This window comes from Mesoplodon bidens, assembly GCF_964165515.1.
Source record: "Mesoplodon bidens genome assembly, contig: HAP1_SCAFFOLD_120, whole genome shotgun sequence".
In the NCBI taxonomy this organism is placed as follows: domain Eukaryota; kingdom Metazoa; phylum Chordata; class Mammalia; order Artiodactyla; family Ziphiidae; genus Mesoplodon; species Mesoplodon bidens.
The window spans coordinates 752,924-773,697 of record NW_027671363.1 but is presented as its reverse complement, the minus strand read 5'-3'; the positions used below and the strand labels follow the sequence as shown (position 1 = coordinate 773,697).

The 20,774-nt window shown below is 48.7% G+C and overlaps 1 protein-coding gene and 1 pseudogene across 2 annotated transcripts in view; one reads left to right on the top strand and one right to left on the bottom strand.

The window, feature by feature from the left end:
• The window catches only part of LOC308611519 (centrosomal protein of 78 kDa-like), a 739,857-nt pseudogene that overhangs the window by 337,766 nt on the left and 381,317 nt on the right, over window positions 1-20,774 (bottom strand). The window lies entirely within an intron of this gene.
• The window catches only part of LOC308611512 (forkhead-associated domain-containing protein 1-like), a gene marked incomplete at both ends in the record, with an annotated part of 60,047 nt that overhangs the window by 11,720 nt on the left and 27,553 nt on the right, over window positions 1-20,774 (top strand). Inside the window, 7 exons of the mRNA XM_081260255.1 lie at window positions 4,825-4,948; window positions 8,610-8,740; window positions 10,978-11,067; window positions 12,094-12,198; window positions 15,943-16,050; window positions 18,799-18,867; window positions 19,913-20,065. Of these exons, the coding sequence (XP_081116381.1) occupies window positions 4,825-4,948; window positions 8,610-8,740; window positions 10,978-11,067; window positions 12,094-12,198; window positions 15,943-16,050; window positions 18,799-18,867; window positions 19,913-20,065 (780 nt within the window). The remainder of the gene's footprint in view (window positions 1-4,824; window positions 4,949-8,609; window positions 8,741-10,977; window positions 11,068-12,093; window positions 12,199-15,942; window positions 16,051-18,798; window positions 18,868-19,912; window positions 20,066-20,774) is intronic.

The following is a 20,774-nucleotide window of genomic DNA, read 5'->3' as shown; positions in this document are numbered from 1 at the left end:
GTCCATTAATCCAAAGAAATATTTTGGGGGGCCTATCCCGTGCCATGCCCTCTTCCAGGCTCTGAGAATTCAGCAGAGAACAAGACAGACATGATCCTTCCCCCTGTTATGCTCTAGTGAGGGAGACAGAATAAACAAGTCAACAAATACATGCTCTAATATTTAAAGGAACTAATGACTCTCCTTCAAACCTGGTTTTGAAAAAACAATGAAAGTAACAGGTCCTGTAGGGATTATTAGTGCAAACAGCTACCTTGACATGTAGCTGACACATTAATGAGCACCTTTTTCTTGAACTGAACCCAATTTTGCTGAAATATTCCTTTCAGTTATTCTCCCATTTCAGAGCTTTCCTGAGAAAATGACATGTCTTTTTCAGGTACATGGATGAGGCTGAATTATTCCCACATACCTTTTTTTTTTTTTTGGCCGTACCACGCGGCTTGCAGGATCTTAGTTCCCTGACCAGAGATCAAACCCAGGCCTCCAGCAGTGGAAGCACAGAGTCCTAACCACTGGACTGCCAGGCAATTCCCCACATACCTTTTTTTAAATAATTGAAATATATTTGACATAGAATATTATATAATTTCCACGTATCTTTGAATATCAGCCGGTCCCAATTTGAGTATTATTTAAAGTGGCTGCCGATATCTGGGGGAAAAATGTTTTTTTACAAAGATATTATCTAGAAATAATTACACTGATGCATCATGCTGTTGCCGCCCCTACCCCTGGAGCTTCACTTATAACTGAAGAAGAATATTTTATAGCAAGGCATATGTGAACCAGAGGCTCGATTCGTTTGAACTCAAATCGAGTTTCATCCACTGACATTTTAGTTTCTTAACTATTCTACTGCCTGCAGGGCATTCCACCAGAAGTGTAAGCCACATGGCAGGTTGATTTATGGTTCTGATTACTTTATGTGTTTTCCCTGGTCCCCGAAGGTGTGTGCATAATGATTTGCTCTCGCAGATCTTCGATCTGCTACAATATCACTAGAAAATTCTTACCTCCATGTGCTCTTATACACCTGTGGTAATTAGAAGCCAAATTATCATCCTGAAACAATCACTCCTCCTAGCACTCTTAACTTTCTTATGATTCAGTGCCCATTTTGTTACACAGCTTAACAGACATTAAACATCTTGGAATTTATGCCATTACAAACAATATGGATATTTACTTTGATAGTAAAAGTATCAAAGAGGTTTGAAGACTCGTTGGAGTTTTCCAGCAATCCGAAATCCTAAAACTCTGACACTCAGATTGAAATATTTTCAATCTGTCAAAACCACTGGAGTCTTAGAGGGGAACGTATGTTTTCCCTTCTGGAAGTTTGTCTCTGTGTGTTCTATCTCTGGTATCATGCAAATAAAAGCATCAAGCTGAGAAGAGCTTACAAACACTTTCAGTGTTCCAAGGACCTTTTATGGAAAAGTTGTAGTTCCCCCCAACAGAGAAAAGTAAGATGTGAAAGAATTGTTTCACTCAAAGTTTCCAAAGCACAAACATGCAAAAGTATAGCCCTGGGGAGAGTGGGGGTCAGAGTGGCCTGTGTCCCTGCAACTTCTAGCATAGACCCCCCCCAATAATGTCTCAGGTGCCCCAGGGAAAAGGTAAGTGTAACTGCCCCAAATGTCCTAGACTCTGAACCATGATGGTGCATGAAACGAGTCAGAAAACTTGTGAGACCTTGACACTTCTGTTAATTCTACCAGAGTAATAATGACAAGATTTCCAAGGACACAAACCAAGACCAAAGGCTGTGCGCGCCATCTGGTGGCCATATCAGCACGCCCGAACTCCATTACCTGGGCATGCCCACCACCTCCCCCCAATCTTTTTTTTTTTTTTTTTTTTTTTTTTAGTGTGATGCCTGCAACCTGGTCTGATGGTAAACAGGGAAATTCCTGTATTTCTTCTTTTGGAGGGATTATTTTTATTTAAGATAGTGAGTCTCTATTTACTCTTATAACAGTTATATTTAATTTAATGCACGTTTTTAAGTTTAAAAAGGGAGCTGCTTCTACGAAAAATGCTAAGAAATTATAGTGGGACTAGCCAAGAGACATGGGAAAAATGGTGAAAGTGGTATATGAATGACTGAAGTTTAGGAACTCTCTTCGGGTGGGGTTGCCAGATAAAGTAAGGACACCCAGTTAAATTTGAATTTTAGAATTTCGTTTTAGTGTGTGTCCCAAATATTGCATGGGACACATTTGCACTGAAATATTATTCATTATCTGAAATCCTAATTTAAGTGAACATCCATTTTTCCTCCCCTAAATCTGGCAAACTTACCTTAGGAGAACAATGAAATTGCACCCATAACTTCCCTGGTGGCACAGTGGTTAGGAATCCGCCTGCCAGTGCAGGGGACACGGGCTCGAGCCCTGGTCTGGGAAGATCCCACATGCCGCGGAACATCTAAGCCCGTGTGCCACAACTATTGAGCCGTCGTGCCACAACTACTGAAGTCCGTGCGCCTAGAGCCCATGCTCTGCAACAAGAGAAGGCGCTGCAATAAACCTGTGCACCGCAACAAAGACCCAACACAGCCAAAAATAAATAAATAAAATAAATAAATTTATTTTAAAGAAAAGAAAAGAAATTGCACCCTTCTCCTTGTCACTTCCATTTTGATCTATCAAAACAAGCTAGTGGGGCTTCCCTGTAGCGCAGTGGTTGAGAGTCCACCTGCCAATGCAGGGGACGCAGGTTCGTGCCCCAGTCCAGGAAGATCCCCCATGCCGTGGAGCGGCTGGGCCCGTGGGCCATGGCCACTGAGCCTGCATGTCCGGAGCCTGTGCTCTGCAACGGGAGAGACCACAACAGTGAGAGGCCCGCGTACAGCAAAAAAAAAAAAAAAATACTAAAACAAAACAAGCTAGCTCTTGTCCTGTCTACGGATTGTGTGGCATTTATGCCCCAATAAACGTGTCCCTGTGTTAGTACTGAGGCCTCACATCTGAAAAATCACAGGGCAAAGGCCCACAGTGCACCTTCAGGTGGGAAAGTCCTGGCCACTCAGAACAAGCAGTCTGGCCACATCAGACCGAGAGGGAGGGGGTTCCAGGCCCAGCTCTCTTTCCTGGCCTCTCGGGTACCTGCTCTGTGGAGGCCGAGGCCTGGCAGCTACTTTCGGGCCCTTACCAACGTTGCCTTTGATGGAGAGCCTTCCACACCCCACGTGTAGACCTAGACCCCTGGAGGGGGGCCCGCCCTTGAGGGGGCTCTGAGCCATGGACTTAGAGGGTGCTCACAGCAGCCATAGATAGAGCCGACCTGTGGTCCTCCCACCCACGATTCCTGTATTTCCTCTTTTTTTTCTTTTTTTTTTTTGTGGTACACATGCCTCTCACTGTTGTGGCCTCTCCCAGTGCAGAGCACAGGCTCCAGACGCACAGGCTCAGTGGCCATGGCCCACAGACACAGCTGCTCCGCGGCATGTGGGATCTTCCCGGACTGGGGCACGAACCCGCGTCACCTGCATCGGAAGGCGGACTCTCAACCACTGCACCACCAGGGAAGCCCCTGTATTTCCTCTTAATAACAACCACACTGGCGTTTAAGTGAGCCTGGCAAGGCTTACAAATGCACACATAAAGATTACCAACTACCTTCCCCAGAGACGGACGAGGGAAGCTGAAGCTAAAACACCCCGTGAGGGCTTCCCTGGTGGCGCAGTGGTTGAGAGTCCGCCTGCCGATGCAGGGGACACAGGTTCGTGCCCCGGTCCGGGAAGATCCCACATGCCGCGGAGCGGCTGGGCCCGTGAGCCATGGCCGCTGAGCCTGCGCGTCCGGAGCCTGTGCTCCGCAATGGGAGAGGCCACAACTGTGAGAGGCCCGCGTACCGCAAAAAAAAAAAACACAAAAATCCCCCGAAACAAAACAAAAAAAACACCCCGTGGGTAGTCAGAGGAGAGGACCGTCACAGCTCATCCCCCTGTGCCGTGTGCCAGGCATGATCTGAGCACTTGTACACATGTTAACTTATTAAAATACTTCTCACAATCCTATCAGGTTGGGACTACCATCACCCCGCGTACAGACTGAACAAAAGGAAACAGAATATGGTGTCCTCCTTGTGTTCACAAAGCCCGTTAACTGGCAGAGACAGGACTTGAAGGCCACAGTCCGGCTCCCGAGTCCATGCCATGCTTTACAGCCTCCAACTTCTCACGCTCATTCCTAGAGCCACCTGGGAAGGAGGAACCAGGCAACTAAAGACTGGGTTTGAATCAGACTCCACGTCTGACCAGCCACGTGATCCCGAGCAGGGGGCCTCGCCTCTCTAAGTCTCAACCTGGCTCCCTTACAAAATGGGCACACTAATGGGAACGTCAGCCTTCAGCAACGCTGTGACGAGTATCAGTGTAGCATGTGTGAATGGGCTCTGTAAACTCTGGAGTGTTCTGTGAGGTATAAACTACCCTCTATTCTCATTAGAGGGAATTCATTTCATAACCTGCTCCCGGCTCTTGAACTTTGCTGTGCATCCAGTCAGTGCTGGATGATCTGGAACCAACAGCTGGTCTATTTATGGCTGAAAACCCACAGGTCATAGGAAGACAGCAGCACCCGAGCCCCTGGGTGGCCACAAAGATAAGGTTCGTGTCTCGAGGACCGATGACATGGTGGTCACTGAAGGAACAGGCCCCCTCCTGCCCCTTCCACTAGTGACAACTGAAAACCTTGGTTTCCCCAACACCCCGATCCAATGTCAACCCGACTCTTTGCCCAATGTTGGAGAAGTACCGGCGTGTCCTGCAGGCCTGGCTGGCCCCTTCTGACTGTGTGTTGCCTCCTTCCACAGATCAGTGCCCTACAGCAAGGCTACAACCAGGTGCTGTGCCAGACCCTGTCTGAGAGAAAATTAGAAATCACCTCCCTGAAGCACGAGGTTGAGAACTTAAGGAGGGACGCCGCCATCACGTCAGGTGAGGCCCTTCTGCATTCAGGCCCCAGAGCTTCTGCCCTCCCCCTGCAGACATCACCAGTCAACCAGCACACCTGTGCCCTTGACCTGGGTGCAGCCTCAGGGATCACCCGTGTCGGTGCATTAGAGTTCTCCCTCAGTGGAGGTTTCTTGCCACCCAGTTCCGAGGGCAGGGCCAGGTAAATATTTGAGAGAATGGTATCTCTTGGCTACAAGGTCTCCTGAGCACTGGCCCCACCAGGGAGAACACAGGTCGCCTTGTGGCTTGGGTGGTTCCACAAAGCAGCCTGAGTGCAAACTAGAGCGTGGACAAAATGGGGTCACTCCTTTAAGGCACCCATTGTCTCACACATTTCAGCCGAGTGCACTTGGGCCCAAGGGAAACCATTTTCTAATTTGATCAGAGGTGGTTCCCTGATAAAGGGCTTGGGTTGGGAGAGGGGCAGCCAACACACAGCTGTGACTGAGCTTTGATTCCCTGGATTCCTTCATTGCTTCAACATGTTTCTTGAGCTCCTACTAGGTGTCAGGCCCCGTTCCAGGCTCCGGGGAGGGAGAGCCAAGCAAGACAGTCAGATTCCTGTACTCACAGATTCGGGAGGGGGTGACAGACAATAAAAGTAAACGGATGAATAAACAAGCCCACTTCAGAGAGCAGTGGTGCTGTGGAGAAAATAAACTGTGTGTCGTGGTGGCCAGCGCTTCAAGGGGGGAGGCCAAGGGGGACCAGCTTAGTGGGTGTGCAACCATGGGACTCAGGTGGGACTTGAACCCGTGGGCTGGGACTCGAACCCAGTCAGAACCCACTATCTTTTAATCGAGATCACGCATGTGGTCTCGGGACTTACTAAAGCTCAGGTTCATTATGTCTCATCGCAGAAAGAATTCAGTGAAAGACAAAGTAAGAAGTGGATTTCTTTAGAGAGAAACACACTCCACAGACAGAGTGTGGGCCATCTCAGAAGGCTAGAGGCCCCCAAATATGGGGCGGTTAGTTTTTATGGGCTGGGTAATTTTATAGGCTAATGAGTGGGAGGATTGGGACAACTCTAATAGTTTGGTGAAGGGGCGGGGATTTCCAGGCATTGGGCCACCACCCACTTTTTTTTTTTTCTTTTTCTGTACGCGGGCCTCTCGCTGTTGTGGCCTCTCCCGTTGCGGAGCACAGGCTCTGGACGCGCAGGCTCAACGGCCATTGCTCACGGGCCCAGCTGTTCCGCAGCATGTGGGATCTTCCCGGACCAGGGCACGAACCCATGTCCCCTGGATCGGCAGGCAGACTCTCAACCACCGCGCCACCAGGGAAGCCCCACCACCCACTTTTTGACCTTTATGGTCAGCCTCGGAAGAGTCCTGGTGCTGGTGCGTGTGTCATTTTGCTCATGTATTACAATAAGCCTGTAATGAGGCTCCAGTTCCCCTGGAAGTCGAATCATACACCCCCTTGGACCTAGCCGATTCTAACCAGTTTATGCTGCATCCTCCACGGCTATGTCCTTCTTTTAGAGAGGACCTGTTTCAGGTGGGCAAGGACAAGCCAAGGGCAAGCGAGGCTGCGTGGAGTGAACAGGGGATTGTGAGGCTGGGCAGGGTCGGGGGGTCTGCGTTTTTATTCCAAGGGTGTTGGGAATCCAGTGGAGTTTTTTAAGCAGAAACTGACATGTCTAGAGACCTGAAGAGGAGGGACCACTCACAGACGAGGGGAGGGAGAGAAGCAGGTGACAGGGAGGAGGCAGTGAGCCTCGGAGGGGCACATCACTCTGAAAGCAGCCAGCGCATAGCAGGAAACATGCCCACAGCTGTAGAAGGCAGGCATAGCATTGAGTCGCACGTGAATCCCCATCTCTGTATGAATCTGTGCTTTTCTTCTGCCTCACTCTGCAACTTAATCACACCCACACCCACCCCCTGCTGCCCCCAGGTCTCTGCTTATGCTCCTCCCTCACTTGGGATGTCCTCAGATATTTTCTGAGCACCTCCCCCAGGCTAGGTGCTGTTCCGGGCACCAGGAATGGAAGGATGAACTCGCTGGTCCTCACCTTCCTCCCGTATGTCGGCCAGTGAAACCTCATCCAAGCATCAAGCCTGTCTCAGATCCCACCTTCTCCGATCAGGGAGTCGGACAGACCTGGGTTGGGATAACGCTTGAGATGGGCTGGACCCACTCAAAGTGTGGCAAGCCCCAGAGGGATTTCCAAGTAACTGAACTGTGTCCTGGAGGCAGAGCTCATTTTTAAAATGAAATTCTGGAGCATTTTGTGCTTTATTTCATAGACATTCTTGATTGATACCTACCACTAAAACTAGGCCTGATGTTCTTTCAAGAAAAGAACCGTAGGAGATAACCCAATACCACTGCATTTATGCACCCTTCTTCCCACTTTTATTCAAAATGATACTACAATGCAAGAGGGAAGAGATATGGGGATATATGTATATGCATAACTGATTCACTTGGTTATAAAGCAGAAACTAACACACCATTGTAAAGCGATTATACTCCAATAAAGATGTTTAAAAAAATGGTGCTACAGTAATGGAGTAGTTATCTATTGCTGCATAACAAGTTACCCCAAAATGTAATGGATAAAACCCCAACCAATATTTATTATCTCCCCCAGTTTCTGTAGTTCAGGAATTTGAGCGGGGGGTGACTTAGTTCTCATGAGTTGCAGTCAAGATGTCAGCTGGGGCATCAGTCATGTCATCTAAAGCCTCGGGGGGAGCCGGAGGATCACCCTTCCGAATGGCTGCTCATGTGGCTATTGGCTGGAGGCCTTAGTCCCTCAGCACACATGCTTCTCTCTAGGGCTGCTTGAGTGTCCTCATGACACAGCAGTTGGCTTCCCCCGGAGTGAGTGATTCGAGAGAGAGCAAAGAGGAGGCCACAGTGTATTTTATGACCCAGCCTGGGAGGAAACATTCCATCATTTCCACAGTATCATATTGGTTACCCATGGCAGCCCTATTCAGGGTGGGAGGGGCTACACAGGGCATGAATTCTAGGCGGCAGGGATCATTGGGGCCATTTTGGAAGCTGGCTGCCAAGAAAAATAATAGGCGCCCTGTAACAAACATAATTTAGCCACTTTGAGTTCTTGGGACATACCGCATCATTTGACCCTTACAATAACTCTGTGTGGGACAGACAGTGGGAGGTGAAATAACTTGTCCAAGACCACCAAGCTAATAAGTGGTAGAGAGGGGTCCAAACTCAGAGGAGTGTGAAAACCACCACCCCATCAATAGCGTCCAGCAGTGCCCTCTGCCACACACCCGTCTCCTGGCCTCTGGAGAAGAATTCCTGGACCTTCCCTGTGCTGGGCCTTTGTTCCCCAGGCCCATGGTGTGGCCTCTCCTCCCAGCTTTGCCTGGCCTGTGCCCACAAGGGGCCCCCAAAGGCTTCTCCTCTCGCTGGTGCTGACTGCCCCTCATTCTCACTGAAGCCTCAAACCCTGTTCCGTGGACTTTGCTCTCATTCCCATTCCTGCTCTGGGACCCTTGGAAAAAGCCTCCCCAGTTCTAGGAGGGCACCGGTGGTGGGCCAGACTTGGAAGGTCTTGTCCAAACGTTGGCTGACAGCCATGGTGTTGCCAATAATCCTTCCTGCCTCTTTGACCTCCATGAGTCTTTTGTTTTGGTTTGGTTTGGTTCTTTTACAGAGATGGTGTCATCTTTGCAAAGAGACGTGTTAGTAAAGGATGGTCAAGTTCAACAACTACAACAGGAGGTGAATCAACTGAAAAGTGAGAACAAAGAAAAGGATCACCAGCTCGAAGCCCTCAGCTCCAGAGTGAGTGTCGGGTCATCAGCAAATTGTAGCTGCAAAAAGCAGACACAGTGGAGTCACATGACACACGGTGGTGAGATGAGGCCAGTGCCCAAGGACCCAGGGAGGGTAGCTGCTGGGCAGGTGGCCAACTTCTCTGAAGCCTTTCAAAGGACAGTGTGTATGTGGCTCAGAATAAGCAATATATATTTTCAAATCCAGCAAACATTTTCTAACCCCTATTATAAATGAGTTTGTTTAATCCCAGCAACAAACACACCTATGAGCATATACTGCCAGTACAAAGTTTAACATTAAACAGAATACGATCTCTCTGTGAGCAAGGATGACCACACGGCTGCATCATGGTCCCAGCACCACTGGTTCTCATAATTGTCTTCAAAGCAGAATATCTGAAGATCCAGATGCAAACACGCAGACTCTCATTTCTTCCTTAGACTTTAGTGTGTAGAATGTCTCTATGGAAGATGAACGTGGTAGGCAAGCAAAGAGTTTTTTACATGTAACTGACTATTTGCAACTCTTGCCTTCAATGCTAACTTTAGAATCCTGCCTCTATAGGATAAGATTTCTCAGTATTTGTATGATGTGCCTGTTTCTGTGAATCAAGGTAAAACCTCAAAGCTTTCATCTCAGGTGGCAACTCAGAGATTCCCAGAGGCTACCCGATAGCTAGGTCTGCATGGGGGTGGGGTGAGAACAGATCTTGAGGTTCCAAGGAAAAGGCACAATAAGTAATACCTGGTACGTAGTACCATATCCAGTTTGGAGCTGGTGAAAGGCACTGCATGAGCTTTGGGATCAGACAGACCAGGGTCCCATCCCAGAGCTTTCTTTTATTGTAACTTATTTGGCCTCCATTTCCCCATCTGTGAAATGGGGATGACAAAATCGTTTTCCGAGAAGTGGGAGGCTGGTTTTAGTTGTGCTCTTCTGCCTCTGCCCTGGGTTGGCTGCCTGGCCAAGCCCTCTGCATTCGTTTCTCCCAAGCAGAGTGTCTTCCCAGGCATGTGCTATAGCTGTTTTATGTGGGGTGTGTGTGTGTGTGTGTGTGTTGGGGACGGGAAGGGGATGCAGAGGTGGTGCTAAGTAGAAGGAATCTGCAAAGACAGCACCTGCTTGGCTCTTCTACCTCCTGAAATGCATTTGGATGATTTATGTCCCCGTTTCCCCTTCCTCGTTGACCTCGGAATGAGGTCCCTTCTCGTCTAGACTGTGCTGGCCAGTAGAAGAAGGGCTCGTCACCACCAAGGGTTCTGCTCTTGTGAACATTTGAGATGCCTTTTTTTTTAATGACATACATCATGTGTGTTAATTTTAGAAAAATAAGTAGATGACATTGAGAAGAAAAAATAAAAAGAGAGGAGAGGAAATGCAACCTTGAGAAATCAGTGTTAATATTTTTATGTATGTTCTTCCAGTCTTATTTCTATATATTGCCTAGAAATCAATCAATCAATCATTTTATAGTGAATTTATACTATGCACATTTTTTAAAATTTTAAATACTTACTATTTTCCCATGCTAATAAATCAACGCTCTTATTATTCGTCTTAAAAGCTACATACTTTCTCCTGGATGTACCCAGTGTTATAAAGTGGTCTGCTGTTCTAAACAAGACTTGGGTTGTTTCCTCTTTTTTTTTTTTTCTTCCACTGTTACTGACAATTCTGTGAAGAGCATCCTTGAAACTACAGATTTACTTATTTCTCCAGTCATTGTCCTTAAGGTACATTCCTAAAGTGGGAATTGCTGGGTCAAAAGAAGGCACATCCATTCTTATGCCGTTAATTCCTGTTGCCGAGCCGCCTTCGGGCAAGACAGCTCCGTTTACCCCTCCACACCAGTCGGCGCAGTTGTGTCTTTGAGACTCAACCTGCACAAAAGCCGTAAGATGGACCCGAGCTCACTGGCTCGGGCCCCTCCACCCTCACCGGTCACAGCGTGAAAACATCCCAATTCCTGCACCCTAAGTACCCAGACTCTGCAAAGCTGGATTTCCCCTGCAGTGAAGTTTGCTAACTTTGAAGAGGAATTTGGATGCTCTATTCCTCAGAACTCATGAGAGGGGTGAACTGGGAACGACTGCAGGATCCCGTGCTCCCATCACACAAATGGTCTTACCTCTCAGAATTCAGAGGTGTGATTGGGTTATACAGCAGGAAACACTCCTGGGCGTGAACACAGGTACTTGGGACCCCCAGCCAAGCCCCTGTGGCCTTGTCCTTTTTCTCCACAGTGCTCAGTGCTGAAAGAAGAGTTACAGAAGGAAGATGCCCAGAAGGAGAAGTGGGAAGCCCAAGAGAAAGAGTTAAAACTCTGCAAAACCGTGCGTTGAACCTCCTGACCCCTAGGTGTCCACTGAAAGCCTAGATTGTGACCTTGAGTGTTTTGGAGGGGTTCCTTGGCTCATTAGCTAGCACAAGCTCTGGGGCTTTCTGGGTGTTTGTCTGTTAATGTAGTCTCCTAATTCTTTGATTTGCTAGCCTCAAAGAGATGGGTGAAAACACCATGGAAAACACACGCTCCCCAGATTTTCTGGGCAGTTGGCTCAAGGCCCCTCATCAGGATTCCCCTGGGGAAAGGGACGGGAGGTGGCCACCGTATGCTGCTAGAAATTCAACGTGGTCCCTACCCCTGGACTTTGATGCCCAGACTTTCATGATCCACTGTCACAAGTTTTATCACGGCCCTGATCACTGTTATTAACACAACTCTTCTTGAATTATTTTTGCTTAAATACATTCAATTTTACAACAATTCATAAAAACAAAATAAAAAGCAAATGTATCACTGGCCTTGTATGGAAGGTGAACATAAAAATCAATACAGTGAAAAGATGACAACTCAATATAAATGTTCACCCCCTGTACCGGCCCGAACCCTCGTGCACATCACCAGGCATACGTTTTCCATCCATTGGGAAGGACGGTGCCTGGGACGGGGAAAGGAGACGTGTGTTCTTCTCTCTGTCAGGAGCACACTTCTCTGCCTCAAATGAGATAAAAGAAAAATGTCATTGTTCTTTGCTTCCAAACTGTGCCCATTGTGTCTTCCAAACAGCCCTTATTTAGATTGAACTCAAAAATGTGCCCCAAGGAAAGAGACTCTAATGAGTGGATAGGTATCTTATACTGTTTAATCCAGGATCCATGCTGATCTTCAAAAGAAACTCAAATTTTCCCTCACCCAGCCCTTTCTCTGCATCCGTTGAAAGAAAGTCTACTTTGCCTCAAAGATGTGGAATTGTCCCCCAAGGGAAGGAATGAAGCGAATCCCAGACTAGGTTTCTGCCTTAATGAACCGGATGAAATGAGTTGTGAAGTTGACTTCCCTGTTGTTGGAACTCTTTCAGCAAATCCATGACATGGAAAAAGAAATGAGGAAGCTGAGGGTGGAGCTGAAAAGGAGCAGTACCGAGCAGAGCCTGATCTCTATGACGCTGCAGGAAAAGAGCAAGGTATGGCAGGGACAGGTCGGCCTGGGAACCACTCTGGGGCCAGCACTCCACCTGCATCATCTCTGTTCATCCTCACAATGACCCCATGCGGTCTATACTGGTATTAACCCCACTTTACAGTCGGGAAAACTGACACAGAGGTGAAGGAAGTTATCCAAGTTCACTTGCATAAAGTAGTTGTGGCAGAACTTGAATCCAGGTCTGCCTGACTCCAAAGCTCCTGTGAGTAACCACTACCCTAGACTGCCTTCAAATCTTAATTGTGAAATTATCTAAGAAAGAATTGATCCATTAAATCAAGTTTGCCAATGATGTTTTTCCAACTTAAATTCTCATATTGATTTTTTTTTGTCTTTTTGTTCCATCATTGAGAATGTTTTTAAAAATCTCAACATGTTTGTCATTTGTGTGTTTCTTCTTTTAATATGAACGATGTTTGCTTTATATGTTTTGAGGCTGTGTTACTAGGTGCATATAAATTTAGAATCCTAACACTTCCTGTAGAGCAAAACTTTAGATCATCATGAAATGTCCCTTTTCATCTCTAGTAGTGTTTCTCCCTTAACGTCTCCTTTGTCATTTAGCTTCCTCACTGGCTTTCTGTTGGTTAGAGTTTTCATACCATATCTTTTTCATATGTTCTCTGTCAATTTTTGTCTTAAGGTTTAGACATATGCCTTCAAATAGCGTATCATTTTTACAAAATCCAGTTTGACAATCTTTGACTTTTAGTCCATTTATATTATGTAATTACTCGTGTACTGGGGTTTAAATCTACCTTCTTGCTCAATACCAGTTGTACCATCTGTGCTATGTTCCTTTTTCTCTCCTTTCTTGCCTCCTTCTGAGTGGATGGTTTTCTCTTATTCCACTTTCCCCCTCTATTAGCTTGGAAATATTTCACTTTTTTACTATTCTTTTAGTAATAGTAAGACAATAGCATTCATCCTTGACTCACCAAAATCACACATTAATTAAGTTTTTCACTCTTCTACTATTCTCTTAGTAGTCATCCTGAAGACTACAATATGCATTCTTTTTTTTTTTTTTTTTTTTTTGTGGTACGTGGGCCTCTCACTGTTGTGGCCTCTCCCGTTGTGGAGCACAGGCTCCGGACGCACAGGCTCAGTGGCCATGGCCCACGGGCCCAGCCGTTCCGTGGCATGTGGGATCCTCCCAGACCGGAACACGAACCCATGTCCCCTGCATCGGCAGGCGGACTCTCAACCACTGCGCCACCAGGGAAGCCCTGCATTCTTAACTTACCAAGAGGCAATAGTAGTTGATAATTATGCCCTTCTCCTTGACAGTGCAATGAGTTTCAAACACCTTAACTTCACTTACCCCCTCCAGATTTATAAGCCATTGCTGTCATTTTCTAAACTCCTCTTGATAGTTAATACCCCCAAGACATTAGTAGTGTTTTGCTATACTCAGTATCATATCCACACATTACCCTTACTGTTGCTTGTCTTTTCTGCATCTCTGATCACCCACCTGGGTTCATTTTTCTTGTGTCTGAAGAATACCCTTTAATGTTTTCCCTCATGGTGGCTCTGCTGATGACAAATTCTCAAATGTGCCTGTTTGTCTGTCTGGAGATGTATATTTAACCTCCATTCTTAAAACACATTTGACTGCGTATTGAATTCTACAATGGCAATTCTTTTCTTTCAGCACATTAGATACAGCATTAGATATGTCACTATTGTCTTGTGGCTCCTATTATTTCTATTTAGAAGTCATCTGTAAGCCTAACTGTTGTACCTTTGCATAATCTGTCTTTTTCTCCAGTTGCTTTTAAGATTGTCTTTTCCCTTGATTTCCAGCAGTTTTATTATGGTTTATCTAGGGGTGGATTCAGTTTTATTTACCTCGTTCAGAGTTCGTAGGGTCTTCTTGAATCCCTAGCTTGGTGTTTTGCCTTAGTTCAGGCACTTGGGCTCTGTACCACACAGGCAGTGGGGAGCTCCTAAGGCTTCTGAACAAGTGACTGATGCAATGACATTTGTGGACAGTAATCAGGGTGAAAATGATCGTTACAATTTCTCACGTACTAGGCGTTCCCTTGAACATTTCATCTCTTCATCTTCACAACAGCGCTGTGATCTAGAAATCATCCTCTCCATTTTACAGATGAGAAAGTCAAGGCTACTAGTTACTAGTAAAGTAACTAGCCCAATGGCACAGTCGGTTTTGTCTGACTCCAGGTTTGTCTGACTTCAGTGACGCTGGCGTAGCAAACAGCCACATGCTACTGTTTACACTGAAATTAATGAAAATTAACTAAAATTTTTAGTTCAGTTCCTCCGTCACACCAGCCCCATTTCGAGTGCTCGATCCCCAGATGTGGCTGGTGGCTGCCGTATTAGACAACACAGCCTCGCTCAGAGTACCTGTACCGCTGGAGAAATTTCTGTTGGACAGAGCTGCCTTACAGCTGGGTAACTCTCAGAGTACCGTTAAGATTGCACTGGAAGAATCTAAACTCGAGGCGAGGAGGCCAGTTGTCACAGTCCAGCTTGCATGTTAGAGGGACTGGAGGACAGGCGTGAGACCACCAAGTGTGAGGGAGGGAGCAGGGCGGCCGCTGAAGGTGACTCTGAGGCTTGGGGACGGGAACGGGGGCTGTTCATGCAGAACACAGATAAGGGCAGAGTCCAAGGCTGGACTTGGCTTTTGCAGCACATGAAAAAGGCTGCTGACATAGAAGTCAGAGCATGTTTAGACCTGGGAGAAAACTAAGGCCCAGAGAGCTTAGATGACTTTTCCAAGGTAACGGAGCTGGGTAGAGGCTCTTCCACTGGACCACACTACTCAGAAGAAAGCTCTTAAGGGCTTTTCTGGGTCTTTTATTACATCCCTGTGATCCCCCTCTTCAGATCCCTAAAAAAACAGCCTGTGAATTTGTTTCAGCACAAAAACTTTCCATTTATTTATGAGAGTTTGCCTCATTTCCTGTTAGTGCCAGGGCCCAGGGCTCAGCAGGTGCATCCAAGAATTAAGCAGCTGTGAGGCCTACACTGGCCAGCCAAGGGTACCGTGGAGCACGCCCAAGCTTACCGTGCGTTGACTGTTACCCAAGCAAGGGGGGAAAAGTAGGCAAGCTTCTCCACTTTAAATACCTTCCTTGGCAGGCTGCAGTTCTTAATAGACATTGCTTTAGCAAGCCTCCAGAGAGGTTACCACCAGTGAGTGTGCTCAAAGTGGTAACGACAAACAGTTATGATAATAAACCCAATCATAACATTTCCAAGTAGCCATCACGAGTTATTAGAACGAGACTGTACGGCGGACATTCCTGTCCACCTTTCCTAGGTTACAACAGTACTTAACACACTCACAGAGCCCTTAAGCACTATTCCAAACATTGAATCCCCACAATAACTCTATGCAGTGATACTAGTATCATCATCCCCATTTGACAGATGAGGACACTGAGTCACGGAGCAGTGAAATAACTTTCCGAGTGTCGTACGGCTTGTTTGGGACCGAGCTGGGATGGGAGTGTGCGGTAGAACATAGTTGAGTCCCGGGTGCAGAGCTCGGCCCTTTCCCGTAGGGGGCAACTCCCTGTGAGTTTGCCTCCACCCTGTGCATGCCTGTGACCCCTGCTGCTGGGCTGCAGCTGTCCCTACCCCTCAGGGACTCCCCCACTGCCATTAGCAGCCCCCCCAGAAGAGTTTCCCCAGAGGGCATGATGATCACATTAGCAGCAAGCCCACGCTTTCATCATCCTTTCAGGTGGAAGAGAAGCTTCGGCAGGATTCCAGAAGGAAATTGCTTCAGCTGCAAGAAATGAGAAACAGAGAAAACCTCATTAAAGCCAATTTGGAAAGGGCAGTAGGTCAGGTAGGCGTGCTGCAGAGCCCCTTCACGGGCCCGTGCTCTCCACGGAATCCCGCACCCAAGCGGCCGGCAGGGATGAATGAGGAGGAAGACGGCCTGGCTTAGTTCACCCGCTTATCTCAGGGGCAGGGCTTTGTGCGGCTTCCGCGTCCCCGTGGATTTCACTAAAGAGGCTTTTCCTTCTGGGAAGCTGCCCACTCCAGTGTTTGCTGCTGCCTGAGACCCTGACCAAGCAGCCAGTCCCAGCTCAAGGCCCACCCCAGGGAACCAGCTGTGCGGTTCCCTCTTGGGAAGGGTTTGAGCTCTTGACCCCGGTGGTGTTTCTAGCACTTTCTCCTTCACATTTTTTGTCCTGACATTTACAGCGATCTTTCTTCCTCTGGGACCCCAAACAGATGCTACAGTCAGTGTCCCCAGGGAAATGCCACATTTCTGTTTGTTGGTTTGTTTGTTTGTTTGTTTTGTTTGGCTGAACCGCGTGGCCTGCAGGATTTTAGTTCCCCAACCAGGGATGGAACCCGTGCCCCCTGCAGTGGCTGCGTGGAATCTTAACCACTGGAGCGCCAGGGAAGTCCTGCCACTTTTCTTAATAAAGTAAAACCCAGAATACCACAGCTTATGCCAGGTGGAGGTGGGCAGGGTGGGGAGAGGGCCATTTCCCAGGACTCTGACCCACGATGGCCCAGTGGCCCTTCCTCTGACACGTGGCACAGACATGAGGGCCAGAACATGCAAACGAGCCTTCACCAAAGGCTAAGGGAGAGCAAAGGAGAACCCAAGACGGGGCACTGGCCCTCCAGAACACAGCCCACCGAGGGCAGCCCATCTTGGACCCCCTCCACGAGGCATCCTCTCCTGGCAGCCACGGCTCCAGGGGGACCAAGAACGTTTTGCATGTATGTGTTTGTGCTTTTCTTTTTCTGGGAGAGTGAGTCCACCTCGTCACTCATTGGGTGCTCAGAAGGATCTGTAAACCACCAAAAAAGGTTAAGAACCACAATCCTCAAAGGAGCCCTCCGTCCCACCCAGCCCAGTTCCCAAAGCCCTTGCGTTTGGTAGCATCCAAGCCTGAACCATCAGTGTGACCGGAATTTGTCCCACGCGCTAAACTTCAGAGGCACCCACAAGTTAAAGGACGATGCTGACCCTCAGGTAGGTTTTAAAGCCTCTTCAACCAACTTCCACACCATCACCCCCGGTGTCCTTTCTCCTGCAGGGTGCCGACCCCTTAGCAAGGCAGAGAGCCCGCCAGCCTGGGCTTCCCTCCGTGCACCTGGGCTACCCCTCACCTTGCTGGCACTCTGCACTCACGGCGCACACCCGCCTTGAGGGCATGATCTGCGCCACTTGCCGAGCGCCTGGTCATGGCTCTGGTCAGGGGTCATCCAGGAAGACCCTCAAAGACACTGAGATTCCTCCAGGTCTAGACTCGAGAGAGAAAGGACGAACGAGGCTTCTCTGCGCTGCCTGGGCCTTCCTGCTTCACCCCCTTGTCTCCACAGCCCACTCCCGGCCTAAAGTCCTGCCCTTCCCCAGGCCAGTGACCACAGGACTCAGCCCATCGTCCAGCAGGACCTGTCCCTCCCCACCCCCACCCCCCACCAAGCAGTCCTGTAGGGCGCCTCTGGTGATAACGCGGGCCATTGCCCACAGGGCCCTCTCTACATAACCTCTTCCTCAGGCGAGCTAGGACCCTCCCTTGGCCATGAAACCAGCAGACGACCCAGAGTCCCTCCAATCACCCGGCTGGCTTCTGGCAGGATGACTGCAGAGGTGTCCTTAGGAGAGTCACAATTCCTCTACTTGGCTTCCCAGAGCTCCCTGGTGTGCAGCAGACTCCTGTGTCTTAGGACCTGTTGACGTTCTCATTGATTCCGTGGCCCTTGTGGTCCTTCAGGGCTCTGTTTTAGAGCCTTTCATGACCACATTTTGCCAGTGAGCCAAAAACCCAGGCCAAGGGCCATCACGTTGGGAAATTTCCAGAGAATCTTGGGCTTCTTTGCCGTTCAAGTCTCATGAGCCTGGGGCATCTTGAACTCGTCATTCTAGAAGCCCTGATTTAATTTAACTGCATTGTTTCATCATCCATAATATGAAGACACCAGCATCAGGGAGGCACTCAGTAAAAACTGGCTGAACTGAAGGAGAGGACTTTGAACATCTGACTTGACAGGTGTTTCTGTTCTAAGCATTCGATGAACGTTTATTGAGTGCCTGCTGTGTGCCAGGCACTGCACCAGGCTCCGGGGACCTGGAGAGGAATACAGGAGACGTCGTCTTCAGGACACAAGGTCTAAGGCACAAAACGGCAGCAGGCAGCTCCACCTTCTCTCCCCAGGAGCCCTTGCTGATGACACGAGTTACCCGGGCTGGCAGCCTCAATGTTTATCTCACAGCCTGGTGCCAACGTAGCAATTACGGAAGAGCACTCCTGGCCCTGGACTTCCCACTGGATAATTGGCAGCAAGTGGCTCTTCCGAGAGCCCGAGACGTGTGTGTGCTGACCGTGTGCGTCGGCTAGGTTAAGCGGGCACACCTGAAAAGTCATTAAAACCTGCTGTCCCCCTCTCTTGTGTGGGCACTGCCCCTTCCGGTGAGAGGTGAAGGTGTTAATTACCCATAATGACCACTAAAGGCGTGCAGAGCCTTCTCACCGATTTCTCCCAGACCCGGCGATGGAGGTGCCTCCCCTAGCCTTGCAGCTGCAGCTGCGCCACTCACCTCATCCCCTTCCCTTTCTTTGTGCTGCAGCTGGAGCTTTTCAGAGGTCAGGTCCTCAAGGCCACTTGCGGACGCGTGAAACCATTCCAGGACAAACCTGTCTCCAATCAGACAGCTCATCTCTCTTCCCCACTTTCTCCTTCAGGGACCCGGGGCTCCAGACACTGGGAGCATATGTTCCTGTTTTTTGTTGGTGGCACATATTTTTCACACTGTTGCTACACCATGAAATTTGTTTTGATTTTCTGGGATTTCCTGGCTTTTAAAGTAAAAGCCAGTTAAACTCCCTTGCAGTGTTTCTGTGAAAATCAAATTAAACCACCCAGGACTGTGTCTGGTCGGCAGACCCGCACGGTGAACCTCCGTTAGCCCCGCGAGGAAAGGGGCGGCCTCAGCATGGACGGTGCGTCCTCGCTCGCTCGTTCCTCCTGAAGTGGCAGATGGCAGTGAGGGTGGGCCTCTGGCTGTAACGATGCCTTATTATCCTTCCGTTTATCCTCTCCAATCCTGGGTGTCAGCGCGCGGGTCACAAGATCACACCACGGGCTTCTCTCGGACGACCTCCTTTTTAGGAGCCCACAGCATCAGGCTCAGCGTGATGAATCCCTCCCAGAATGCAGAAGAATCTAGAACACACTTGTGGCCACATGACAGGCCTTTGGCTCTTAAAAAACCATCTCTGATCCTGGGAAACATGCCCCGGTGACAGAGCCAATATCCACCCTCCAGAGCCATCCCCAAAACACGCCAGGACCTCCCTCCTCTGAGCTTAAGCTGAAGCCCTCCAGGTCCCCTCCCCCCAGAGCCACCCTGCATTTTAATTAATTAATTAATTAATTTTTGCTGGGTTGGGTCTTCGTTTCTGTGCGAGGGCTTTCTCCAGTTGCGGCGAGCAGGGGCCACCCTTCATCGCGGTGCGCGGGCCTCACTATCGCGGCCTCTCTTGTTGCGGAGCACAGGCTCCAGACGCGCAGGCTCAGTAGTTGTGGCTCACAGGCCCAGTTGCTCCGCGGCATGTGGGATCTTCCCCGACCAGGGCTTGAACCCGCATCCCCTGCATCGGCAGGCAGACTCCCAACCACCGTGCCACCAGGGAAGCCCCACCCTGCATTTTAAATCTTTTTTTTTTTCTTTTTCTCACCAGTTACTAGAGAAGAGCAGCAGGGTCACAGAGGACAATATCAACGTTTGGCAGAAAAAGCAGACCCTGCAGAAGGAGACCCAGCTCAGCAGCTGCAAAGAGGAGGAAATCACCCAGAACATCAAGAAGCTGAAGACATCCTTAGACCGTTGCCAGGTGCCCCCTTCTCCATTCCTCAAATGTCCCCTGTGTCTCATTTTTGTGCTCCTTGTTCAGGAAATTGTCCAGCTCTGCTTTTAGTCCACCTTTTCTCTTGTTGGAGAAATCTGTTTGAGATCAGAAAACAAAGGACCTCCAGAAATGCCTCCCAGGTGAACTTGGTGTGGCCAAGGAGAAGCTGCCCGACACACTCCAAGTAGTGCCTTTGGGAGGCCCCAGACCCCGGGGGAAAAAAAAACAGCCCCGTGTTATTTCCAGAGAAACCAAAGAAACATTCTGCTCTTTATTTGCAGTTTTCTTTTCTGTCCCAGCAGTGGAAGGCTGCTCTTACCCTTATTGGACCAGAGGGTCTGGCAGAGCCCCCACTTCATGGCTCCCATGCAGGGATCCAGCTTATCACATCAGGCAGCTGCTTCTGCTTTCTCTGGAAATATGCAGCTGCTATCTGGGGAGTCTGGGCAAATGTTGGCTTGTCAGCACTCTTTCAAATCAGGAAACCGCACTTTATGACCAGCTTGTGTGTTGATCTCAGCAGGAATTCTGTAACCAAATTTGCTTCCCCTTTCAGCCAAATCGTCCTTGGCAATTTGGCTTTGGAATTGCCTATACCTAAACAAAGGGTCTCTTTGACCATCCAGAGTCCCAATTAGAGTGCACGTGAAATAAAAGCTGCCTCCTTCCTTCCGCCCCCCAAAAAAGGGAAGTA